The sequence below is a fragment of the Castor canadensis genome, chromosome 5, assembly GCF_047511655.1.
Source record: "Castor canadensis chromosome 5, mCasCan1.hap1v2, whole genome shotgun sequence".
NCBI lineage: Eukaryota > Metazoa > Chordata > Mammalia > Rodentia > Castoridae > Castor > Castor canadensis.
In genome coordinates, this window is record NC_133390.1 from 151,411,169 (window position 1) to 151,439,059 (window position 27,891).

Sequence of the window (27,891 nt, forward strand, 5' to 3'; positions counted from 1 at the left end):
CTGCTATAAGCAGCTGAGTTTGGGACTCACCAAAGGGAATCGCTAATTATTCTGATAATATAGGTTGGTTTTAATATAGTCTGGCTAAAGGAATAAAATTAAAAATAAAAAAAATCAAACATTTAGAAGACTAGATTTTGGATTTAGGAGATTCAAATCATCCAGTTCAAAGCCATTATTTTATAGGAAATGTTAGCCTAGAGGAGTCAGTGGCATCTTTTTGTCCATATAGCCAGACAGAAGTAGATTAGAGTGGGGACCAGAACACCTGACCGTCTGGACATCTGGGGATTCATGAGGGTGGCAGTTCCACTGGCCAGTTGGAATGGTTGCCAGTAAGTCCATAGAATGAGTACTTCTGGGTTCCCACTCTCCACATGATTCATTTAACACATATTTGCAGGGCACTTCTTACAGCCCAGGCACCAGTGGAATACAACTATGATTAAAGCCAGTGACGTCCTCATCCTCAAGAATCTTACCTTCTAGAGGGAGAGACAGACAATAAACTAAGAAATAAGAATGTTAGATAGTGACAAACACTAAGGAAACAAAGCCAGAAAGGGAGGTATTGGTGTGTGCTGCTAGAAGGGTAGCCTGATGAAGTCTGCTCAGATAGAAAACAGTTGAGTAAAACCTTGAAGGAGGTGAGGAAGGGGGTAGCCATGTAGACAGTGCAGGCAGAGGAACAGCAAGTGCAAAGGCTCGGAGATGGGCCAGAGTGGTTTTGTATTGAGTGATTGAAGGGATGTAAGGCAGACATGAAGCCAGGTTGTGCAGGCAGTTAAAGGACTCCAGCTTTTCCTGAGTGCCACCAGAGCTCCTGTAGGCACTTAGAGAGGAAGGAAAGGATCTGAGTGAGCTGGATCACTCTGGCAGATAAAGATAGGGACAGAGACAGAAGAAGTAAGTACAATAGGAGGCTGGTACCATAATCCAGGTGTGAAAAGACAGTGGCACATTCCAAGATGGTAGCAAGGTCGGGGAAGGAGAAGAAGGGCATCATTCACTAGAGAAAGTAGAAGCAAAATACACATTTGTGCCAGAGTGGTATTTTTCAACATCCATGTCATAGCAACCTATATGACACTAAGGACTCAAGCACAGACACTCCGCCTGGGTGGAGTGTGCACCTACAGAAGCAAGGGGTGGTGTCCAATCACACAGACACTCCTTTCTCCTACTTCCTTTTCTCATAGCAAAGACCCTCACTGAACTAGCTCTCTCATCCATTCCTGTAAGGTGCCCAGGGCTAGGGCTCAGATCACAAGTTTCCTATTACATTATTGTAGATCAGTTAACTTAATCTTTTGGCTGGGTGTTGACTCACAGGTGGCTCTGGAGTCAGCTTTGCCTCATTTGCCTTGGGAAGCTTTCTGAGGTCCAATTTGTTGGCCCCTTAGTTTCCTTCTGCCCTCATTTACAGGATAGAGGCACTTGCCATTACTACTGTTTTTAAGTAGAAATTGAAAATGACTGCCACGATTTCCACTTACTCTTTTTCAGGGTCAATTAAGTGCACTCAAAAGGGCCAATCTGGAGCCAGGCATGCATGGTGATTCATGCCTATAATCCCGGCACTCAGGAAGTGGAGGCAGGAGGATCACAAGTTTGGGGACAGTCTGGGATTTCTTTTTGTCTTGAAAAAGAAAAAAAAAAAGACTAATCTGTGTTTGGGCTGATTTAGGAAGCTACCTGGCAGCTTCTAGAACTAATTATGGCTCTTATTTTCATATCCACATCAAATTCAAGCAGTATATTATTCTGCCCAATGGTTGCCCTAATGACATACTGTGGCTATAAATCATTCTCTTCTAAATCCATTTTTCCTATTTAGCACGTCCTAAACTCATATGGCAATTTTGTGCAAATCAGAAAAAGATGCACCCTTCAGACACAGCTCCTTGCAGGAAGAAGGACTTGAGTGAGCTGGACTGCATTTCTACTCTATGTCCCAGCCCCTGTCACCCAGTGTAACATGTCATCTCTAATGCAGTACTCACAGTCTGAGCCTACATGAGTCAAGTATCAGTGAATTAAAGCCAGCCAAAAATCCAGATGCCACATACATGCATTCCTGGAAAAGATTCACCACTCCTCACCCATATGCAAATTCTTTTTCATAAGTTGTGAAGCTCTCAAATCATAAAAATGCCACAGGCAACAATGGCATCCTTTGTGCCAAGCTGTGTGTGTGCTCCCCAGACATTGTCCTGGACCCAGTAGCCTGTCTTCCCCAAAAGCAGTTGTGTCCTGAGCACACGCACACCATTGGCTCTCACTGTCCCATGCATGAGGTGGCTTCCTGAAGCAAGTGCTTATGACTTACTGCCTGAGAGCTACCTCTGACTGCACTAATGCCCTCAGCCAGAAGGTGCCATGGGTAGGATGTGCTGGAGGACTTAGTGTCCCTAAAGCTCTCCTCAGTCAATGACCCAGCAGGCTGGATGAACTGCCTCACCTCTTGGTGGTGACAACACTGAGGAGGGCTCTTTAGAGTCTCCCAAGCTTCTTCAGGAGAAGAAAGCCTCAGGGGCCCCTAGCAGCAAGCTACTCATTATATACTCTTCTTGGTGTCAGCTCTCAATCTATTGCTGGTGTTGCCTGAACTCACCTCCACTTAAACCACTTGCACTCTAGGGTCTGAATCCCAACCCAAATCAGCTGCTTACTGGGTTAGGCAAGTTCATTCTGCCTTTAGGCCTCATCCTTCAGACTTCTGTGTAGACAGGAAGTAATTTCCACAGAGAAATTTAAATCATGCAAATGGTATTCGAATCCCACTTGGTCGGTAGAATAAGAACCATAATTATTTCTGCCAACCTAATTATGCTCACACCCACCAAATGCCAGAAAAAGAGGCTGTCAAAACAAACATAACAGAAATAAGCACAGCGATCAACCCTGTCCAGCATCATCAACTCCCAAACGAATAAGATTCTACTAGAAGTACTGGTCTCCAAAGTACAGAGAGCAAAAGAGAGAAGCAAGGGTCCTCTCTTCTCCAAGAACATCCTCACAACTTTCGCCCAGCTCTGCTCCCACTCCCTTGAGTGTCAATTACCTCCATTATAGCCTCTGTCCTATACTAAGTAGCAAGGCTCTCACAAACAATGGTACCCTGTCCACCTGTCTGGTGAGGCAAAAGCTTTAGACTAGTTCTTGATTTCTCTTTCTCTCATCCTCCTCCAATTTATCAGCAAGCTCCATGAGTTCTACCTCTAAAATATATCCCCAGCTCTTCTATACCTCTCCCTTTCTAGCTGGACCAACATGGTCCACGCCACCATCAGCCTCCACACCTGGATTATTGCATAGCCTCCTACCTGGCCATGGCTGAGTTCACCTGTGTCTCCTAGGGGGAAGTTGAAGACTGTATTCCCCAGTCTGTGCTGTGTAAAACCTAGCTTCACTGTAAGTCCCACTTCTGTAACATCTGCTGTTTCTATGGTCAGCACACCTGTGGAGAGATTTTTTTTTTTAACTCTTTTTTAGTGCTATTGGGGTTTGAACTCAAGACCTTATGCTTGCTAGGCAAACACTCTACCACTTGAGTCACACCCCTAGCCTGAGATTTGTTTTCCTGCATCAGAGTAACCAAGGCCCCAGTGCCAAGTCCTAACTTCTTGAGGATTAAGGGGCATGGCTAGGCCTCCAGTTGGCCTGCATTGTGGCAGCAATGCAGAAAGTAACCTGATCTTCCCAGCAGGTGTGTTTGCTCCAGAGCTAGCCATAAGGGCCATCCATAACTTTCTGCCTGTGGAGGATGTGACCGCTCTCTTGGTGGCCAATTCTGCAATGTCCTTCAGCAAATTATTCCCAGAACTCTAGAGTCTGCTTCTCTAGTTCAGTGATTCTGATTCCCTATATAAATCCCTTTCTGCTTGCCCAAGCTAGAAGAGTTTGTTGCTTGTGGCTGACTTCTACTACCACTGGAATATCTAAAAATGGAATGACAAAGGTTGCTTGGGGAGATGTTTGAAATCTCGTTTGGTAATTCCTGCAAGAGTGGGGGTTAAAGTTATATGTGCTTTCCTCATAACTACTGGAGAAAATATCGAAGAACTCAAGTCCTTTGGTGGAGTGGGGGGTCTTTGTACCTGCTTTCTGATCTCTCTGTGTATCCCCTCTGCCTCCTAATCTCTGCTGATGAATTCTCATGCACTTTATGGGAATCCTGCCCCTGCCCAGAGGATTCGCCAGGGACCAATTCTCTTCCCCTCAGGATTTTACTCAGGAGCGCCAATGTGGCACTGGTCACTCTAAAGCTGGCAAAACAGTAGGGAGAGAAGAGCTTTGATGACCAAGTCCCACCCCGAGAGCGGTCCAGGATGGGTGTGGTCAAGTTCCTCACAAGAGGAGCTACAGATACACCTCTTCACTTTTAATTTTCCAGGCAGGTCACATATCTCCCATAAACACCCAATTTTAGGATTTTTTTTCCTATTTCTGTAAAAAAAAATGTTTTGAAGGTTTGTTAGCGATTGCACTGGATCTGCAGATTGCTTTGGGTAGTATAAACATCTTAACAATACTGTCTTCCAGTGCCTTTCCATTTATTTCTGTGATTTCCTTCATCACAGTTTTGTAGTTCTCAGTGTATAATAAGTCTTTCACCTTATTGGATAAATTTATTCCCAAGTTTTGTTTTGTGGGGGTTTGTTTCTTGAGACAGGGTCTTGTTATGCAGCTCAGGCTAGCTTAGAACTCAAAATCCTGAGTGCTGGGATTACAGACCACACCAGTTCTAAATATTTTTTATGCTCTTGGAAATTTGTTTTCTTAATTTACTTTTCAGATAATTTGTTGCTGATGCATAAAATACAATTGGGTCTTGTTGTTTTTTGGGTTTGTTTGTTTGTTTGTTTTTAGTCCTGAGATTGAACCCAGGGCCTTGAACAATGTTAAGAAGTTTTGGGGGCTGGTGGAGTGGCTCAGCTGCCTAGCAAGCATGAGCCCTGAGTTCAAACCCCAGGGCTGCCAAAAAAAAAAAGGGTTTTGTATTTTGATCTTACATCCTAACTTCTTGAGGATTAAGGGGCAGGGCTAGGCCTCCAGTTGGCCTGCATTGTGGCAGCAATACAGAAAATAAACTGGTCTTCCCATCACCATTGTCATAAATTAAACAACCAGCCATGTGTGGATCTGCTTTCCTGTTCTTAACTTTGTCATTTGCTTCACCAGTTTTAAAATTACTACCTAGTTGCTAGTTGGCTTATCTTTATGCAACTGGTATTTGACACCCAAGGTGCAGTTCGTTTAGAAAAGGCAGGGCAGATGCTAATTCTTTTCCCTTCATTTGCTAGTTTTAGAAATAGGCTTGGTTTACTGGCATCCTCCCATGATCAATGGTGTTTCAGTATCATGAATTCATATATCTAATCATCACTGATATGTTCCAGTCAACTGCAGTTATTACCCTTATTGGTGTTCAAAATGTTCCATGTTTGGGAGCCTCTTGTTGGCTCTGAGTCAGTCTGACGCAACCCTACTTTAATTGTTAGTAGTTTCCTTGCACTCCAGTGTGTTTGCAGCAAGAAATAACGGATATATAGAAAGCCCTTGCTCAGGTAAAAGTTCCACAAGATTGACTGGTGGCTATGGTGAGTTTGGTGTGAGCAGCCAGCTGTACAACAATTCAGGGCAGAGAGGTCCAGACACAAGGGTAACTTCCCACCCATAACAGGATCATCTCAGGGGTGATGGGAAAAGATCAAGCACATAGATCAGGAAAGGGGGTAGAGGAACACCAAATTGACAGCAGCTAATATTTATGAAAACTTAACTGCATGCCAGTAGCTAGCTAAGCTCTTTACAAGTATTAACTTACTCAATACTTATAATAATCACATGAGGTATTATTTTTATCCCTCATTTTATAGATAAGGAAACTGAAACACAGAAAGGTTAAATAACCTAGGCAAGGCCAAACAGCCAGAAGGTGATACACTCTGGAATCAGTTCAGGCACTCCCCTAGCCAAATAGAAAACAAACTACTACTCCTTCGTGGATTGGTGAGCATGTCTGTGGTGGCGGTTCTAGCACTTGGTGGGGATCTGGACAATACCGTATCCTCAGTCACCATTACAGTGTGCACTTCAGTTCCAGCTACACCTTGAAGGGCCCAAAGTAAGTAAACTCTATTCCCCTCTCCCTCACTTACAAGAACTGTAAATTCTTCTCCATGCCCCCAGCCCCAACGTCCTTCCTTCTCCATGCCCCCAGCCCCAACGTCCAGCCCCATCCCTTCCTTCCCTGGAATATTGGTGTCAGCTCCTCTCCCTGCATCCCTGAGAAATTCACTTCTCAGACCAGAGTGGTAACATTACAAATAAAATTTTCTGTTGAATGATTATCAGGTGCCAGGAGCTGGACAAGTGTTTGCTGTTTTTTTCAATTATCCCTGCTTCACAGAGGAGGAGGCTGAACAGCTGAGAGTTTTGTTCAAGTTCACAAACCTAGTCAACGATGACCAGGACCTCCCCAGGTGCCTTGCTCCACAGCTCTGCTCCTCACTCCTGATCCACCACTGCCCTCTGCTGGGCCCATGGCAACACTGCCTTCTCTGCTGGGCAGTGCATAATCCAGGCCTCTGAAACTGCACTTTCCATTGGATGAGGGATGGGCAGGCAGGGAGAAGGACAGAAGGGTATTTCGTATTTTCTAAGCCACTACATACTATAGGGTTAGGATGTAGCTCAAAAGTAGGGTGCCTGACCAGCATGCACAGGCCTGGGTTTGATCCCCAAGGCCATAAAAAATGTGTCCAATACACACACAATGAATGTATTTATTACTGGCTCAAGGTCTCTTGTGTAAATAAACAGAATGAACTTCTTAATTCCATGGGACGAGATCATCTGCATGGCAAAGACTCAGGGCAAAGTTAAATGGCAATTATTTTATTGCTACAGAAGGCTGAATGTGTGGCTCAAGTGGTAGAGTGCCTGCTTTGCAAGTGTGAAGCCCTGAGTTCAAAACCCAGTGATACCAAAAAAGAAAAAGAAATTGGAACCCTTCATTGCTACAGAACATTCACTGTAGGTTATTAAATGAGTAAAATAATGTAATATTGGCCCTTTTACCACCCAAGAGGAAAACACCCAGCTCTTTTTGGGGTTTTTTTCTGGTTTTATTTCCCCCATTGCAGGAATCGAATACCATTTGTAGAAAATTTTGGTTTATGCCAAATTTTGGTGAACTTTTAGAAACCAGCTTCTAGACATTTTTGAAACCCATGATGAAATCCATCCCCTTCTAACAGATGGTATAGAAGTCACAGGTCTGTTCTCTTGTCTTTGTTCCTGTCCTCTCCATTTCTGACTGGATAGTCAGGGAAAGATGTAATGTCTAATATTTAAGCAAAATATTTAATGTCTACACAGTAAAATTATTCAACTTCAAACCAGTATTGAAACCAGCTGGAAACAAGTTAGTAAAGTCTGAATCTCAGAGATAAATATAAACTGGATTATGTTAAAATATGCAAGTGTTTGATTCATGTCACTTAAAAAAATTCCCACTTTGTGGTCATTGTTTAATGAGACCAACTTATAAAGTTCGCAGCCTTAATGAAATCTCTGTGCTAAAAAATTTTAATACAACTCAAAACTGTGAAGGGACTAACAGGAGATTGGAGCTAGTCCTAGTGTTAGGTGGAATGGAAGATGGAGCTTACCCCAAACACACCACTGTTCCTGTCTGTAGGAACTGGATAGGTGTCTGATCAAAAGTCTGCACCATAAAAAGGAAAGGAGAGCCCCCAAACCAGGCTCTGATACAATTGGTAGACATAGGAAAAAACTAGGAGTCTGTTTTTCCAATCCGAACAGAACTTCCTCAGGAGTCTCACGTGGTCTTTATTTCTGCAGGAATGTGGATATTTAATGTTTGTTTTGTGTTTTGAGACAGGGTCTCACTATGTAGCCTAGGTTGACTTCAAACTTGAGATCTTTCTGCCTCAGTTGCCAGAGGCTGAGATTACAGGAAAGTGTCATCTGCTTGGTCTTAATGCTCCTTTTTGGACTTTATCTTCTTGTGTATGTTTGTACAAAAACAGTCCTCTTCTTGCTGCACCATGGCTCACGCCTGTAAATCATAACTTCTTGGGAGGCTGAGATGGGCAGGATTAAGTTTCCAGGCCAATCAAGGCAAATAATTTGAGAGACCTAATCTCCAAAATAATCAGAGCAAAATGGGCTGGAGATGTGGCTCAAGCAGTAGAGTGCCTGCTTTGCAAGTGTGAAGACTTCAGGTCAAACCCCAGTCCCACAAAAGGGGATGTGTGTGGGGGGCGGGGGGGAGGTTGTCAGGCGGGAACCTGTCCTTTTCTTTATCTTTTTGGTGCTTATTTATTGGAGCCATCTCTGATGTATTAGGAGATGTGGCCATCAGAGCCATAGTCCTAATACCTGTATTTTTTTTTTTTTTGGTGCTACTGGGGTTTGAACTCAGGGCCTCATACTTGCTAGTGCTATACCACTTGAGCCACTCTGCTAACAAGGCTTTTGCTTTTTTGCCTTAAGGTTTGTTGTGTCCCATCTAATGCCTCTCCCCCCACCCACTGCCTTTGGCAGTTTGAACTGGGATTTGAACTCAGAGCCTTGCATCAGGCAGGTACTCTACCACTTGAGCCACACCCCCAGCCCTTTTTGCTTTTATTTTTTGAATAGTCTCATATTTATGTCATGCCTGGCCTGGATCATGATCTTCCTATTTACTTCCTATATAGCTGGATACAGATGCGTACCACCATGCCCAGCTCTACTGGTTGAGATGGGGGCTTGAGAACTTCTTGCCTGGCTGGCCTCAAATTGCTATCCTCCCAATTTCTGCTTTCTAAGTAGTTAGGATTACAGAAATGAGCCACGGCATCTGACCACCTTAAGGTTTCTTTAGTGAATTAGAAGGTAGTTTTTACAGCATGGGTTAAATATTGGCTTAATATGCTAATGTGTGAAAAAAATTAAAGCAGGTGAACTTTAATGAACAAATGTATATTTTCTCCAAGTTTAGTAGGATATACTTTTTATAGTTTCTTAATATGAACAAAGTAAATCCAATTCTCATGAATACTAATCAGTTTAAAAAATGCTACTCATTCCTGACAAGGTACAAACTACAAATGTAAAAATTAGAAAAATAAGCCCTACCCAAGGTAAGGGCTTAGAAACATGAGAAAAATGATTACCTTTGTTATTTTGGATCTGGAATTTGGTTTTCTTTTTTAATAATGACAAGAATGGTGCAGTACTAGTAAGTTTTGGACAGTGTTGTCATTTTACTTTAAAGTGATAATCTGTTGTTTTTATATTCTATTGTTTTCAATAGCACTTTTTGTTTTTGTTGGTCTCATTAGGTAGCCCAGGATGGCCTTGATCCTCCTGCCTTAGTCTCGCCAACACTGCAATTAAACACATACACTACTACACCTGGCCAATAAAACTTCAGAGTATGTGTGTGAGTTTATGTTGCTATAAAGGACGTTATTGAAAGTGAAAGGAATTATCTAACAGTAAAGGGGCATAGTGTCTACAACTTTCAAATGATTCAGAAAAAGAAAGTATAGACTGTGCAGAAATGTGGTGAAGTGTTAACATTTTGGGGAATTTGGGTGTATACAGTGAATTCCTTATACTATTCTTAGAACTTTTCTACTAGTCTAAAGCTATTTCAAAATAAAAAGTTAAATAATTGCACTTTCAGGAAGCCACCAACCCTAGTTTCCCAGGCTCCCAGTACATTCCTGTAACCAACTGCATCTAGGGGAAACTGCAGGTGTACCATCTGTAGGGCTGGCTCCCTTCGTGGCTCCTCTCCATGATGACCTCCACAGTAGGCAGGAGTTGCCTTGTAGTTTTGAGACTACAAGATGAAGCAGAAGCCTCTTGAGCAGTGGCTATCAGGGTCTTCGGTACCCATCGGACCTTGTGCATGCCCCCTCCAATGCATGCATATGTGCATATTACAGAGTCATCGGGGACCCTCCCCAAAAAACAATAAGCAATGTGTTTCCAGAAAATGATCAGCATAGCAAAGGGCTCAGGAAGGACATATCTTGTGAAAAAGAGTAGAAAGACTAAGATGGGAAACTTGAGGCAAGAAGGCTAGGTGGCTAGAATAGGGACCAGAAGCACATGAGGAACATTATAGACATCTGTCATGCAAAAGAGGAGTCAGATTCAGTGTGAGATGCAAGAAGGTAGGATGAGGCCTGGGCAGAGGTACTGGGAGGCACACATCATTTGACACTATGGGTCAGCACTGAACAGAAAAGCATCACACACTAGAAGGGTCACCTCAGAACACCCCACGGCTCACCCCTAGGGGTGCTCCAACAGAGGATGCCACCACCTGTAGAGGTGTTTGAGGGATTGGACTCAACAAAGGAGTCAACCTTTTTCTCAGCCTTGGCCTCAGGTTGGAATCACCCGGGGAATTATTTTTAAGTGCTGATGTCTAAGTCTCATTCCCAGAGATTCTGATTCAATGAGGTAGGGGACCTGGCTGGAAATTGGGCTTTTTTTAAAGTTCATCAGGTGTTTCAAATGTGCAGCAAGTTTGAGAATGGTTGGCTTAGAATGCACTGCTCTAAGGCTCTGTGAATCTAAGAGAAACAGGGACCACATGGTCAAGATCAGAGAGTCCATCTTTGGTGGAGGAATAACAACTTAATTGCCTTGGCCCATTAAGGTCAGAATTGACCCTGAACCTCATCTTAGTCTGATGGATGTTCCTTTACCCTAAAACTGTGCTTACATTTCTTGTTAAAATTGAGAAGTGATATTATGGGAAATTACAGTCATTAACAGAAGTGCCCATGTTGGAAGAGTCAGCTGGATGCTACCACAGAAGAGAAAAGAGCCTGACCCAGAGGGCTGGCTTCAGACTCAGGATGAAAGGCTATCTAGAAGGCAAATGGGACAGGCCTTCATCACTGATGAGGTCACTCGTAGTTACTGATCTGTGCAGGACAGATGGCGAGTAAAAGAACACTGTATCCAAGCCGGTGTAGAAAAGACCATGGGCTTGACTGGACAAAGTCCATAGGAAGAAAACTCATAGGCAGATGCAAGCACAGCCCCACATGGCCACAGGCACCCAGGCAGTGTGGAGTGAGTGTGGTGACCAAAGCACTTAAGAGTTCTCCCAAGAACACCTGGGAAAAAAATAAGAGGAGGGGAAGAGGAACTTGAGCAGAATGCCACCATCTATGGGATGGGCAAGGGAAGGACTGTCCAGAAGGAAGGCAGGCTGAGGGGGAGCAACCACGGACATAGGAGGCACGCCAGGAGAGTAGGCTGCAAAGGCCAAAGGTAGAGTTGACTCTGGAAGCAGGAAATGGTCAGCAGCACCCGAGGAAGGAAGGTAGGCTCCATACCAGTGACTCCACTGGGTATCTGCATCAGGTCAGCACACCATGCTACACCCTTGGCCTTCAAAGCAAGTTGCTAGGCTTGGGGAATGGCTCAAGTGATAAAGCACCTGCCTGGCAAGCGCAAGTACCTGACTTCAAACCCAGAACTGACAACCCCCCAGAACAAAAACCCACTACACTTCCTTCCAGGCACAGTGGCACACACCTGTTATCCCAGAACTTGGGAGGCAGAGGCAAGAGGATCACAAGTTCGAGGCTGCATACTGAGACCCGGTATTAAACCAACAAAAAAAACCACTCCCCCATTAAAAATCACACTCAACCTGGAATTTAATATGTTTATTCATAGTAGGAACATTCAGATATAAATAAGGTAAATACTTTCCAATGTACAGTATATCATGTTCTTACACTGCATTGAAAAAGAAGCTACGTGTGTTCAACACTGATCGGAAGAGCACAAAGAAAGACCAGCCATGGCAGAAACACTGATTTCCTGAAACAGCAAGTGGGGAAAATGGGACAGCAGGAGCACACAGGCACACATCTAACTGGGGAGACCCAAAGGGCTATACGTGCCCTCCACGCTTCCAAGGGCTGCTTTCCAGTGCCTGAAGGCAGGAAAACTGGGTATGGACACCCAGCCTGTTGGTGTGAGGCAAATGAATTCCAGTGTCCCTCCACATAAAAGGAGGGCTGAGAAACTGCTCTGGGATGCCCTGCTCTGTCTTACCACTGTGACCTTCCCCTCCTATTGTGGAAGTTATTAAACAACAGTAGAAATTAAAATTTGGTATCAGCATCAACTCTAGAAGGCAATCGATGAGCTTCAAATCTCCTAGGATGGATTTTCTGAGCTGTTTTTTGGGCCTTGCACCCATGTGAGATCCAGGCCAATGAGCCCACAGCTGGCCTCTGTGAGTTGTCAGGCTGTAGGGCTGACTCTTGGCTCTCTTCCCTGCCCTTATGTTTCCTCAGGCGTTCCTTAGCTGGACAACAAATCGCTGTCTCCCAGTCCCTGATGTGTTCTCTTGCCTCCAAATCCTTTGGTTCTCTTGGCCCCTGATGTCTGTTCAAGTTCTTTCCCTTTGTAATCAGCCCTAGATACCCAGTCAGCGTGACAGAAGACAGAAACAGTTTACTAAAGAGTCAGAGAAGCTCTATGTACAGAGGATTTAGAGAAAACAGCACACAAAGCACTCATAAAAACACATGTGCACATTCTGCCCTCTAAAAAACATTCTTAACCCCTTTTCTACACTGGTGTTCCTTTAAGAAAAGCCAGCAAAAACCAGTACATGAACTTAATGGAGGTGAGAAAACGTCTTCCAGCAGCCAAAGGAAGAGATGACTGTGTGGATACCAGCAAACAATTTCACAGATCACCAGGAGTGCTGAGTGCAAGGAAATACTCAGGGGCTGCAGAGCCAGGCCCTGCCAATGCTTGGGCAAGCACTGCAGGGACAGCCAGCCCCTGTCTAGAGGGCTTCCCCCTATGTGGAGCCTCCCTCTCTCAAGATAAAGGGCAGCCTGAGCCCATTGGATGGCACAATGAGGAAGGCCAGAATCGGCAAACGTAAGTCCAGAAGGGCAAGAGAACCTCCAGGGTAAACCCAAGCTCAGGTTGTCATAAGCAACTATTTGCTAAAAACCTCACAACCAACTTTTCCCTATTCATTTCCTTAATGGCACCTTCTAAACCTAACTGAAGGGGACAGGCCAATATTTAAATTATTGCAATGGGCCTTTAGGTCCCACTAACACCCAGGAAATAGTCCACAGCCACATCAGTAGTTCTAAGCTATTATTATGCAATTGGCCTAAGAATCCATGAGTCTTGTTAGCCAACGCCATTCATTCAAAGTGAAGATCCTCCACCTCCCATATACACTGTCCCCAGCTCCACTTGTCTGCATTTAGAAAACTGAGTTAAAGAAACATTTTTCATTCAGTCCAGTGCCTGTTCACCCTTTATTCCTGAATCACCCACTTGATCTTTTGCTAACCTAGAACTAGACAAAAACACCCAGCATCACATGTTCTCAATGGTCACCTGCTCTGTCCTGTTCATTCACTTGAGGAAGAATAAAACACCGGGCAGACTGGTTATGGAGGTAAGGGTGGGTGGGGGCAGAGCTTTTGGGCTTCCGGTTGGTGTAATGGGCATTAGAGCGGGTTTCTGTTTGTCCCACTTCTCAGTGCCTGAAAACATCCACCTGTAGAAGGAACTGCAGGTTCCTAAACTGTGTGCAGTGTGGTGCTTGGCCAAAGGAGAAGTGGGTTCCAGAGTCACAGTAGACCTTCACTGCCTCCAGAATGGAGGCACCACCAGGAGAGCAGAAACACCCTCCTTTCCACGGGCAGTCCAGACCATGAGGACGGCAAGTGGGTGAGACTCTCAGACAAGACACTCCCACTAAGACCAGAAAATTTCTGAATATCCTTCCATCCTCTTCCCTTTGGTCAGGCTGGCCTCTTAAATGACATGTGAAGCACCAAGATGCTATAGAGGGGTGTTATAGTTGGGCTGCTTCTCCCGAAAGGATGGTATGGTCACGTTCTAGACTGCGAACACCAGGTTGTGTGCAGGGCAGTGGCAGTGTGATGACCGAGGACCCAGTCTCTGGTATTACACCAGCATGGGTCAAACTGCCAGCTAAGCTCAACAAAAATAACTACCATTTATTGAGTGCTTACTACGTGCCAGATACCACGCTAAACGTTTATACACATTATCTCATTAAATCCTCACAACCACCATCATACCCAGTTGGATCCAAGGTGGAGGCTCACAGTAGCCTAGTCACCTGCCCAGACCTAGGGCTATCTAAGCCTGAAGTCTGTCTTCTCAACCACTGCTCTCAGCCTCCAGCTGGAGACTCAATTTTCTCATCTGTAAAACAGGGACAATACCCTCTAACCAGAGGCTGTTTTCTAGATTAAAAAGGATAATATATGTAAACCTTTAGCACTATGCCTGGCATATATTAAGCACTATGTGATTGCAATCATTACTAAACTGCTGGTATCTCGTTGGCTACAGAATAAAAGATAAGGTGCCTGCAGACAGGCATTTGGTAAAGAGGAGGGGAGGAACAGGATCCTTAAATAGCCCATTAATTTGAAACTTACTGGCCACAAAACCCAAGACTTCACATATTTTGGCCCTCTATTCTCATAATCGCCTACATGTCCTAAAACCCAAAGTTTATCTCCTAAACTGCCTTTAATGCTGGAATCTCTTGGCCTTGGGAAACATGGTTCACATACAAACAGGTGAGAGCCTTGCCCAATCAAGGGGCAGTCCAGGTAAGAACAGCCTCTACCTACCTGAGAGTCCACATAAGGTCACTGCTGGCCAACCTGATGTGGGGAAAGGTACAGGAGGGACAGAAAGGTGACCACATTCAAACAGCAAATGGGCAGTTAGGACTCTAGGATGGGGCCACCTTCTGAAAGATGTGGGTGAAAGGGGTCAGGACCATGGGGAAGTCTTTCAACTAGAACCAGACAGAAATCCCTACATAAGGCAAAGCCTTAAATAAGGACCTTCATCACCACTTAGTCCAAACCTCAGCACCCTATGTGAATTGTGCCTCTCCCAACCAGGGAAACCAAGTCAAGAAGTAGGAGTTGATAATCTTTTAAAACTGGAAGCTGGCAACTGTATGCAGAGTGAAAAGGGAAAAGGAAGTTTATTTTGACCAAGATAAGGAAGTGTAAGGGACTCAGCCCCAAAATCAGCTCCCTCTCTTCAGGAGCTGACAATTTGTTCCAGCTGCTCTTTGGAGCCTTTTATTCCAAACAGTCTGAGTCCACCACAGCTTACTGTCTTGTAATGCATCTATGACAGTTACCTGTACATCCTCCCCATTCTAACCTGGGAAGCACGAGAACCTGCGTCCAAGTGAAATTGTGTACCCTCCCCCACTCTACCCACTCCCAACCCACACATAAGGACATGTGCAAGAAAGGTGGACACAGACATGAGTTATTCTGAAAGACAAGACAGCGGTGCCTGAGATACTAACTACTAAGATCGGGAGAGGTTACAGCAGTGACGTACCACATTTGGTAGATTGGTAAAAATCCCCCTTGGAAATCCATCTCAGACTGGCTTTATAAGGAACACAGCCACTGCTGTAGAGTCTTCCGTACAAGACACTCTGTGACACACGTCACATCCTCCCTTTCCCAACTCTGTCAACAATAGGCGTGGACCTACCTGAGCCTGCTCAGGGCTCACTGAATTCAGGGACCCATTCGAATCAGAATCCTGCCAATTCAGCAATTAGCCCAGACCCAATCACAGGGTCTGTGTAATTTCCCTTAAAATAGATTTTCAGAATTTTTTTGCATAATATATCAAGTTTCATGAAAAAGACCAGTGGGAAGGGATACCATAAAAATAGTTTCAAAGTCTACCTGTGTAAGGTTAAAAGTTACATTTCGCCCTCTGAAGAGAGACTAGTTCACAAACGTTACAGAACTACAGAGCATTAAGAGTACATACATTTTAAATGTGGCTTATCTCAGCTCCAAGGCTCAGCATGTGAAACATGCAAACTAATCACATAAAGAAGGCCTGGCTGCCTGAGAGGGCTTTGCTTTCACAGCGAAGGACAAATGTGCACTTCGTGCTGCTGGAGGCGCTAACAGTGGCGCAGACACATGCAAAGGGAAGGTCAGTGCCTGTGAGCAGTCATGAGTGAACTTGCCAGAAGTGCACCCAGGCCTGTGTGTCTGTGACCAGCTCTGGTCTCTGGGATCCCTTTGTTCACCAACTCCTTATTTTACCAGTTTGACCTAACAGCAATTTAAGCTCCAACCTGGCTCGAGTCAGGCCTCCTGAGCTTGAGAGGAGGAATGCTGCAAGACTCCAGATGGGAGTGGCTGGTGACCATCTAGTCCTGTAGGTGGACTGTCCCCAACTCCACCTCATGACCTGGAGAAGCTCTCTCCTGGGTAAGGTGCTATGGCTCTCACCTGAGGTACCTCAGAAGGCTGTTAAGAATGAATGCAACACAAATTGGAAAGCAAAACAAAACAAAAAAAATCTCTAAATCAAGACTGCGCAGTATTTATAAATACATAAGTGAGAAATAAAAACCACCAATGGAGATGACAAACACTAAATTCATGACAAAGGAGGGCACAAAAGTTCAGTCACATTTTATTTCTGACCAGAAAAAAAAAGGGGGGTGGCGGGGTTTTAAAGGAAGTTACGCAAGTCATTAAGATCTGCTGGATGCATGTTAACTAAGAGCCTCTGGAATCTAGCCTGTAATGAAGAAAAGAAATACTGTGCTATACAGCCACAAGGTGGCACTGCTCTCCTGGCTACTTGACTAGGAAATTACTCCTTCACCGGGAAAGCACTCCTAAAGATCAGAAAAAAGTAAAATCCAAGCTGCCCCCTCTTGCTGGCAGCTCTACTTTTCCATAACTCCCACACAGTGGCAAAACTTCTAAAGGTACAGGAATCCCAGCTGCTGCTGCCATATTCCCCAATCCTAAAGGCAGCCCTGTTCAAGAGTGATGCTAAGCCCCAGCTGATACCCCTGTTCTCAAGAACACCACCATGTGCCCATCGTAGGACAAGGAGAGATCAACGAGACACCCTTCTGTATCTAGTCTGGTGAGCCAAGTTCATTCTTTAATCAGAAAACTACTCTCACTGCTAATCACTGCTAAAGATTTCTTGCTGAGACACTGACTCATCTTGAGGATGATCATCAGGCACAGGCCTAAAAGCACTTCCTTTTTGGCTGCCCAGGACATGACTCAATCCCCATAGGATGCGAATTTGCTCTTCAGAATCACAGAACACTGGAATTAGAAGTCAGCTCAGAAAATATGGACCCTGAGAGTGATGCTTCTTGCCCAGGGTCACAAGGCCGGAACTGAAACCCCTAAAAATAATATGTTTTCTTTTAAGGGAGCCTTGAACTCAAAAAAGATAAGCCATGAGGCTGAAATGGAAGTAAATTTCAGAGGAAAAAAGCTGCTTCAATCCCATACTTGTGAGGGAGGTTCATAGTGAGAGATGAAACATTGTGAGGGTGCTGTCCTCTGTGGTGTCTGAGCTGATCGAAAGCTTTCTGGAAGGCAGTAACGCCAATTCACAACAAAAACACTACAAACCAGTACTTGATCAAAGTGATGAAGCAATTCATTACACCCTCATTGGCAATGAAAACAACTGTGACACAGTAATTTAGCACATTTGGGCACCAATTTCTCTCTCCAGTGCTGAACTGCTCATTGACCTGTAAAAGAACTTGTCTTCCCATGTCAATTTCACTCTGATTAGGAAGGGGAAAAAAAAAATCACAATTTATACAAATAACAACAGAAAGGTCCCCCAGTAAAATACAAACTACATTGAAAGTGGTCACATTATATAAAAAGCATACATTTAATTTTCAGAATAGCCAAGCCTCACATCAAGTTAGGATCACCAGTTTTAAGCAAGACTTGTAGATTCAGTGAAGAAGTCATGGTATAATTGAAATTACAGTTAATAAGTGACTTTTAAAACACACACACAGACACACACTTGCCTCAAGAATATATACACAACACAGCAGCGACATGGGCGTTCAGGCCTAGGGTGCATGAACAAAAAGCCCTCTGCTCCCTACCTCCTGGGAGAGTCCCCAGGAAGGATTCAGCAGCAGCAACTCTACAGCACAAATGCCAATGGTCTCATCCCTGAAAAGATGCAGTTCGCTGTGCCACCCTCCAGGAGACAACAGAGCCTACCTCATGAGAAAGGGCTTCGTTACAGTGCATTCTACTGCACACACTTGAAATACTACAGTGCGTTTTTAACTCCAGACTATTTTACTTTTTCATTCTTTCTGAAAACAGTAAAATCTGAAGTCTTCTTTCAATTTGTGATTAAGTACAGTGAAACCATACTAACAAAGCTGAGCTACAGTATCCTCTGCAGGATTTGGAAAGAATACTGAGCTGATCACTAAGCCTGCATCCCTCTGGCCAACAGAAGGCAGCACTCCCTAGCTCCCAGGCAGGGTGACTGGAGAAGCCCCAGCAAAAGCTGTCAAGTACAGCAAAGGCATCCAAGCCATGCACTCCAGCATAGGTGGAGAGCCCCCTGAATAGGCTGGACACAGATGAATGTCACTCTCTGATAGGGCCCAGAAACAGTTTAATGGATGGGGTCTAGAACCCAAGCAGAGATCTTAAGCTGGGTAACAGTCTTCCAGGTTGCGCAATACTTTTGTTTAAAAGACCCAAATGGTTTTACCCCGTGACTTTCTTCCAACTCAGAGCTGTAGCTTACTCAAAACCCAAATCATAAACACTTAAGACTGTATATACACATCTTTTTAAATGCAGGAGTAAAAAACACCCTACCAAAAAAAAAAAAAAAGGACAGTGAGTTGAAGTTTCTCCATTGTCTAAGTCACAGCAGCTGGGCTTGCCTTGGAGACCTGCCCCTCACTCAGTCTGACTCCTGTTCTCCTTGCCCTGGGTGGCCCCTACTCATTCTCTATGGTGGCTGTCAGAATCCCCTTGTCGGTCAGGTGCGACTTGAGTGTGTTGAAAATGTGGAGCTGCTGATCTGGCCGCAAGGTCAGGAACTGCTGAATCAGTTTGCTTGGGTTAGGGCCCCTGCAAGAGAACATGAAAAAACGGCTATGAGATGCTTTGAGGGCTTGATCATCCAAGTGGCTTCTCTGATCTCTGGATTCTCCACTAATGGAATCCATAAACATTCATATTTGAGATACTTTTCACTAAAATTAAGACGTATATAAAATTCTAGAATTGCACCATACTTAAAAATCCACCAACCTGGTTCAGGTGGAAAGGCACTATACCTGATAAAACTGGCGATGTACACATTGACAAAGGTGGCCATCAGGTACTGGCAATCAAAGCGATCCATGATGCCTCCATGGCCAGGAATGGTATTGGCAAAGTCCTGTTAGAGGCAGAAGAAGGATAGGTAAGTGTGGATTCAGTCAACAACCTCATCCCCATCTAATGGGCCCACTCCGGTGTCCACCTACTGTGCTGGGGTGTGGCTGAGAGAATAAGAAAAAGAACTGAATCAAATGCAAAGTCTGTAATAAGATGCAATCTTAATAAATTACAAAATGTTCTTTTGCAGGAAAAGATATTAACAAATTGAAAACCAGCTGCTGAATTTTCTTGGAAATAATGTATTTTTGTTCAACTCCATACAGCCCATGAGTCAAAAGAGCACACAATAGCCAAGTGCATAGCCTGGTACTATGAAGGGAGTGGAGGCTGGAGGGTGGGGCCAGGAGGACAAAGGCAGAAGATGGGTGAACAGGCAATGAGATGAGAGGAACACAGACAAGGGTTTTCCTACTTTGATTTTAAAGGCTCGCTTGAATCCACTTGCGAAGAACCCTCCAAAGGGGCCAATTAGCGAGGCAAAGGTGGAGAGGGCGATGCTGTGAATCTGGAAGGGGTACATCCGGACTGTTTTCTGAGAGAGTAAGCAAAGTAAAAGTCAAGGTGTGTACAAGTCCAGTTTCATCACATGCTAACAGAAATAATTTTTTTCTTTTTTGTTTTGTTTTTTGAGACAGGGTCTTGCTATGTAGCTGAGGCCAGACTCAAACTCACTGTATAATCTAGGCTGGCTTCAAACTCATGATCCTCCTGCCTCAGTCTACCAAATGCAGGGATTATAGGAGTGAACCACCATGCCCAGCTTTAGGCTTCAAAAATAACTCTTCTTTTTTTTTTTTTTTGGTGGTGGTGGTGGTATTAGAGATTGAACACAGGGCCTCTTGAGCCATGTCCCAGTCCTTGAACTTTTTTCAGTTTGTTTTTTGCCTGAGCTAGCCTCAGACTGCGATCCTCCTACCTCTGCCTCCTGAGTAGCTAGGATTACAGATGTCTGTTACCATATCCAGCCCTTAGAAATAACTTTTCTTCCTTTATGATAGTAGGGATCAAATCCAGGGTTTCATGCATGCTAAGCAAACACTCAACCACTGAGCTACATTTCCAGCCAGAAATAACTCTTAGTGAAGCTAATTCCACATACCGATTTAATTAGTAAAGACATTTCCCCCTTTTTTTCTTTTTTGGCAGTACTGGGGTTTGAACTTAAGGCCTCATGCTTGTTAGACAGGCACTCTACCATTTGAGTTACTCTACCATTCCTTTTTTGTGTTGGGTATTTTTGAGATTGAGTCTCGAACTATTTGCCCAGGCTGGCCTTGAACTGTGAACCTCCTGATCTCTGCCTCCTGAGGCAGTGCCTCAAGTGTGAGCCACTGGTGCTGGTGCCTAGCTTCTCCCATTCTTATAAATCTCTGATTTAAGATATCCTGCATTCAACCTGCTGTAATGTATTTTGGTGGACATATATAAAGAAAAACATCTTACACAGATACATAATTTTAAAAGTGAGAGTATTTTAGTAGTCTTCTCAAATAATTAGGAGTATTCTTTGACATTCACCAGAATCTAGTAAATAGTTGTTTCTTAAAAATTAGGGACAATGTGGAATCTGAAATCCTAGAAGTTCTGATGAACTTTCTGTCATCTCTCACATTAAAATCCACTGGTAGAGGCTGTGATGGCTCACGCCTATAATCCTAGCTACTTGGAAGGCAGAGACTGGAAAGACTGGGTTCAAGAACAGCACAAGCAAAAAGTTTGTGAGACTAAATCTCAACCAATAAAATCTGGGCATGCTGGTATGTGGCTGTCATCCTAGCTACGCAGACAGGCTGGCCTGTACATAAATCCAAGACTCTATTCAAAAAATACCTACAGAAAAAAGGGCTAGGGGTGTGGCTCAAGTGGTAGAGTGTCTGCCTGGCAGGTGTCACTGAGCTCAAGCCCCAGCACCACAGAAAAAGAAACAAAAAAATCCATTAGTCTATCATGCACTCTGAATCTTTTTACTCATGTATGACTGTGAACACCATGCACTGATCATTTAGAAAATATTGATTCACTAGGCCATGCAAATCTTCCAAATATAGATACATTTCATTATTCAATGTCAAAATTATCACCTGTTAAAAATCACGTAACATCCTTTAAGTACCAGCAAGCTGTCTAGCGCATAGTAATAGCAGGTACATACTTTCCAAAATCCTAATTTTCACTTAAAAGTCAAATTTTATCAATGGTAACAATTGCTGTCAGTCATTTTCCTTGAAGTGACAGCTCACTTCATTCTTTTCAAGAAAAATGTCTGTCAAATACCCAAATGTGCAAAACCAGTCTGTTAGTTCTTTTCAAGTAAAAGATAATGTTCCTGCATTAAAAAAAAAAAAAGGCAGCTAGTTCAGGTCATAACTCAAACACCTGCACATGCTTTTCCTTTGAGCAAGCCCTGTACTTCAGTATTTGACAGGAATGTTTTATGCATACTTTCCATTTCAGCACAGAGTATTAAAATAAGAGTGTATGTAAGGGTCAAGATTTAATAAAAGTTTATTTCACTGTTTTGTCAAGGATGTTCACAACAGCAACTGGCTTGTGTGCACTAGAGATTGTGGCATGAAACAGGCACTGCCCTGATGGTTCAGGTGGTGCCAGTGGTTTAGCTCATGCCCAGGTGCCAGCACTTTTATAGCTGATTCTGCACCATCACAGTAAACGTCAGTGGAGTGAAAGAGGCAGGTAAAATCACAGAATTATCATGAAAGCAGCTGGGACCTCACAGACCTCTCTAAGGTATTCTCAGGATCCTCTAGGGACCCAAAAACACACTTTGAGAAACACTGGAATAAATGGTATGAAGTGGGGCAAAAAGCATCATTCTACCCTTGCCCTGACCTGGCTCAAATAGTTCTTCATCCTGAGACTGGTAGCTTTGGGAAGGAGGAAGCTAGGGTTTCTAGAAGGCAGGTAGAGTTCGAGGAGACTGCTCTTTACAGTCACTATCCCACCTGTTTGCCCCATGCGAGTGGCACATACCCAGCCAATGACCGACTGGAACACCCCAGGAATATTGTACTCCTGCAGGCGGAACAGGTCCGAGGGCTCACAGTCCACAGTGAAGCTGTTGGTGTCGTTGTTGTACTCCACTGGACAGACAAAGCATCTGTATCCAGACATCACATAGGACAGCTGAGGCGGAAGGACAGAGAGGCTGACATGGAGACAAGTTAAAGCCATCCAGCTTGGAAAGCCATGTTCCTCAACCACCCCATAAACTGCAAGTTATGAACTAAATCAGAGTTCATGTTTCACTGCATGTGTATTGTACCTGAATTCTTTAAATAAAAGAGGCTCGTTTCCCACTGGAGTCTCACACATATGTACGCTGAAAGAGCCCAGGAAAGACTTGAAGGAATTTGGGCAAGACATTTTTCCCATTTGGGGAAGTCCTGGTCCATTCTGCTTAGATCTCTAAACTCAGTGACAACTGGAGGGAGGTCACAGGGAGACAGTACAGTGAGAGGCAGGCAGCCAATTAGGAAAAAGGCTGGACAGCAATAAAACCATGGGAGGTCAGCCCATGGGACAGCCAAACAACACTAAAAACGGAAAGACTGTCCTGAGAGTCAGAAGCAGAGACTAGTGTCTTTGCAAGGGCTGAAAAGTTGTCCACCTCCAAACAGGTCACACACAGAAGAAAATCCGGATTGGAGTAGCATGTCTCATCTTACAACTTACTCTCAGGTGCTAGTCACTTGATCTTGAAATACTGAAGGCCTACATAAGAATACTGTCTGCTGAGCATGACCATGCCTAGGCAAAAGAAGGCATACAAGGTGGGTGCACACAACCTCTGAACATCAACTGCTAAGACCCTGCTTGAAATCTGGTGGATAAAGTACACTAGAGCTGCCATACCAGTTATGGAGTGTGCCATGCTCATGCCCATCTTTGGGGCAAGTTCACCATTTGGCAGCACAGAGTCCCTGGCCTGAGGAGACATCTCTAGCTCTGCACAGGTCTTTGAAGATGGATTTGAGGCCTCCGTCCACTCCCCCATCCAGCTGGGAGCCACCACCTACCAGAAGGCCAAACACTACAGTAGCAAAGAAGCCCCCAATGAAGCCTTCCCAAGTCTTCTTTGGAGAGAGCTGTGGACAGAAAGCATGCTGTCAGCAAAGAGTGTTTCCGCAACTCTGCTTCTGAGAACAATGACTGCTTATGAAAGATATTTGTATCATTAAGCCCTAATTCTGTTAACCATGCCACTTCTAAAATCCCCCCCAAATATGGTTTCCTTGTTCTCTACCTTATACCTTTCAGTTTCCTTTGTTTCAATTTGTTATTCAAATATATTATAAAACTATATACTAACTTAATGACAACATTCAAATCCAGATTGAAGCTCTAAAATAGCACATAAAAAGCATTTGCTTTATTATATATTTTTTAAAGTCAGTATTTTCCTTTGATTTTTCTTCTCTTTCCTTTTTCTTCCCTTTCCCTCTTTCTTCCTCTTCACCTTTCTTTCCCTCCCTCCCTCTCTCCCTCCTTCCCTCCTTCTCTTCTTTCTTATGGTTTTTTTCAGATAGGGTCTTGCTATGCAGTCCACGCTGTCCTCAAACTTGCTATCCTCCTGCCTCAGCCTCCGGAGATCTGGGATCATAGATGTGTACCTCCACACCTAGCTCTTCTACTGGCTTTTATCTTACAATTAATTTACTCTTAGGCCAGGCGCTGGTGGCTCATATCTGTAATCCCAGCTACTCGGGAGGCATTTTGAAGACAGCCCAGACAAACAGCTCTTGAGACCCTATCTCAAAACATCCTTCACAAAACTAGGGCTGGTGGAGTGGCTCAAGGTGAAGGCCCCGAGTTCAAACCCCAGTACTGCAAAACAATAATAATAATAACAATAATTTACTCTTAGTCTGTCTCCAGGGTAATGTGAAAATATGGCCACAGTATGTACCAGCTAGTTTTCCTCTCTGTCTGCCACACTGATCTGCTCACATAGAAAGCATCATCCTCCACTGATGGTGATATTTCATGCTGGGGTGACATACTTACCTTGATAAGTGGAGTCCGACCAAAGAAAAATCCAAACATATAGGCCATGATGTCATTACAGATGACACAAGAAATGGGGACAATGAACCTAGGAAATAAACCAAAGTGAGGATCAACTCTCCAGAGATGGTAAGACCTCAGAAGCTCACCATCCTAAGCCATTCACAAATCCCAGTACCAAAATAAGTCACAGTGTACTTGTAACCCTTAAGGAATAAGCTATAAAGAAAGAAAACACCAAAACAGCCATACCTAGTACCTGACACATGGCAGACATTCAGATGTTTACTGAATACCTACTGAATAAATGGAGGCAGCATTCAATAAAGGTCCTATGTTCTGTTTTCATAATATATGCACATGATAATATAAATTATGAAAGAAAAAAATTTTCCTTCTCTCCCCATCCCTATCTCTATGTTTAAAAATATCCACTTAGTCATTTCTAAGTTTTCTTCTAGCGGATACCTCCTCACTACTAAACAATATATTTTATATCATAACTTACTTTTTTCATTGTTTATTACTAGCACTAGTGTGCCGTCCTTTTCCTTAGGAGGACCCTGGGAGGAAAACCATAGTACACAAAGCTACATTTCTTCCTTGACTCCTCCCCTGTTGGCCTTGTCATCCCCAGCGGGAGGAGAGACGTTTCTACACTTGCAGCAGCTTTCTCCTCTCCTCACTCTGTACCCTTTGACATTTTTTCAAGTTCTTCTATTACAGTTTAATACATGATATACATAAATCTTGATTTCTTGGCCTAGCAACTGCAGGCAGTATTTCCTGACTTCCTGTTTGAGGGGAGAGTTTAGAGCATCTGTAACTCCTCACTCCATTAACCTTCCAATCCCCACATTATCAAGGCTTCTAACAGTGTCTCCTCTGTAACTATGATTAAGTCTTCATTAGAAATTTTAGTATTAGCCACTGATGAGGCAACTCAGCACGTGCCACTCTTTAAGAAATACCTAACAAAAACACTGACAGAAAGAGAAAGAACTGGTGCCTCCTTTGGCTATTATAATTGTTTTACATGTAATAACAATGGCTAAGGCTAATATTTACATGAGCTAATCTCTTTAGATACATTGACTACTTGACTCCTCAGGAGAAGGGGGTTCCAACATCCTAAATCTGACGATTAGGTAGTGTGGGATGTCACCCACAAAAAGATGCACATTTACTTTTCCACTATGATCATTTAGTTTCTTCAGTCACTCTGGTTTATAGTAGATATCCTATTGAAAACATTGCACTTCTGAAGTAAAACCTACTTAGTAGCAGCATATTCTTCTTCTGACACATTGCCAGATTCTATTTGCTAACACTTTAGCTAGAATCGTTTGTCTATAATCAAAAAGGAGATAGTTTCTCATTCTTGTTTCACCTTCCTATGAGCTTTGTAAGGATTAGAAAATACTCAGCTGTTAACACACTTTGTCCTGTTTCTTTTTCCAGGTGTGGAACTTGCACAATTTTCAAAGCTCTTCGATAGTTATTGATCTACTCAAGTTTACTTTTTGTGACTTTTAGCACCCTACCATTTATTAGGAAATCATGAATATTTTCCTCTAGGGTTTTAAATCTATTGCTATACAGTTACACTGTCTTTGATTCTTTAAATGTCTCTTTCCAGAACAGATTCTAAGAATATGGGTCCTGGCCAGCAACATCAGCACCACTTGAGAATGTACTCATATTCTCAGGCCTCATGGCAAACTCAATCAGTCATCTGTGCTGTAACTAGCCTGCATAGGATCCTGATGGACTCAGGTGAGACACATGGCTTGCTAAGGCAGAGGTTTTCAGCCTACCAATGAGAAACATCCACAAAATAAAAGGGAAATTTCTCCCACTGCCATCACTTACCAGATCATTCCTTCAAACAAGTTGTGGATAACAAGATGTGACTGGGTTACAACAATCAGTAATGTTACATGGGTCCAGCCAAACTGCAAAAGAAGAAAAATAAACTACCTATCAAGTTTACCTCTCAAGTAACTTCAAAGAACAACCAATAACAAATACAATATTGCTGAGAAACAGGAAAAATACCTGCTTTTGTACCTAAGTTCCTGGAAGTGAAAAGATACAGATCAGGCTTCTGAAAATAACCTAGTAAGATTATCTCCTCAAAAGCAGAAAACAAGCTGGGAGCTGGTGGCTCATGCCTAAGATCAGGAGGATTGTGGTTCAAGGCTGGCCCAAGTAAATAGTGAGACTCCTATCTCCAAAATAACCAGAGGAAAACAGACTGGAGATGTGGTTCAAGTGGTAGAGTACCTGCTTTGCAAGCATGGTGCCCTGAGTTAAAACCCTAGTCCCACCAAAAAAATTAAAAAAGCACAGACCATATGGTTCACTAATGAGTGAGTCCTTCTGTACACTGAAGACTGGGTACTTTTCATTTTCTTAGTATTCACTGAGCTCTTTTTTTTTTATTGTTTTATTATTCATATGTGCATACAATGCTTGGGTCATTTCTCCCCCCTGCCCCCACCCCCTCCCTTACCACCCACCCTGCCCCTTCCCTCTCCCCCCCGACCCCCTCAATACCCAGCATAAACTATTTTGCCCTTATCTCTAATTTTGTTGAAGAGAGAGTATAAGCAATAATAGGAAGGAACAAGGGTTTTAGTTAGTTGAGGTAAGGATAGCTATAGAGGGAGTTGACTCACATTAATTTCCTGTGCGTGTGTGTCACCTTCTAGGTTAATTCTTTTTGATCTAACGTTTTTCTCTAGTTCCTGGTCCCCTTTTCCTATTGGCCTCAGTTGCTTTTAAGGTATCTGCTTTAGTTTCTCTGCGTTAAGGGCAACAAATGCTAGCTAATTTTTTAGGTGTCTTACCTATCCTCACACCTCCCTTGTGTGCACTTGCTTTTATCATTTCACTGAGCTCTTAAGGGAACTCAGAGATGCTGTCAAGTTGTGGTAGGGAATGCCCAGCACCAAATGATCCATCAGACAGAGTTTCTGCAGACAACATCTAAACCTTCAGCTTGGACCTTACCTGGAGCCTTCAGGGGCCTGGTAGAGACTGCTCAGGGCATGAATTACATACTACTGGCTGGGTCTAGGTGTATGTAGTGCCATAACCTAAATGGACACTCTTCTTCCTGCTCCAATATCTAAATGCTGACAGAACAGACCACATCCCAGAGTTGTGATTTGTCACAGAAGGCATGAGTTGAGTTTCCAAAGATCTTCACGTACACTAAGAATTCGCACAAACAGACGGATCAACACACACACACACACACACACACTCCCCTCACCATGTAGAACTGCAGTCGATAATGCTTCTTGACCAGACTCAGTACAAACATGCAGAATCCTAGAGGGAGGAGAAAAGTTAAAATCAATCACACTCTGCCCTTCTCTTTCTCCTAGTCATTTCCTTTAGCTGTGTTAGGTGATCTTTTCACTAATTTCTTTGCAGTACTTAACAGTGCCTAAGTTAAAAAACCAGAAGAGAAAACAAAAACAAAACAACAAACCCAGAGGAGAAAAACTAGTCATCCAGATAA

General features: G+C 43.5%; 1 protein-coding gene across 1 annotated transcript in view; it reads right to left on the reverse strand.

The window, feature by feature from the left end:
• Positions 1-11,702: 11,702 nt before the first annotated feature.
• Positions 11,703-27,891, reverse strand: part of Cds2 (CDP-diacylglycerol synthase 2) — a 53,173-nt gene continuing 36,984 nt past the window's right edge. Inside the window, exons 6-13 of the mRNA XM_020178338.2 lie at positions 27,640-27,698; positions 26,232-26,314; positions 24,360-24,447; positions 23,372-23,440; positions 22,326-22,478; positions 19,747-19,866; positions 19,229-19,332; positions 11,703-19,019 (exon numbers count right to left, since the gene is read on the reverse strand). Coding sequence (XP_020033927.1) covers positions 18,887-19,019; positions 19,229-19,332; positions 19,747-19,866; positions 22,326-22,478; positions 23,372-23,440; positions 24,360-24,447; positions 26,232-26,314; positions 27,640-27,698 — 809 coding nt within the window. The 3' untranslated portion in view covers positions 11,703-18,886. The remainder of the gene's footprint in view (positions 19,020-19,228; positions 19,333-19,746; positions 19,867-22,325; positions 22,479-23,371; positions 23,441-24,359; positions 24,448-26,231; positions 26,315-27,639; positions 27,699-27,891) is intronic.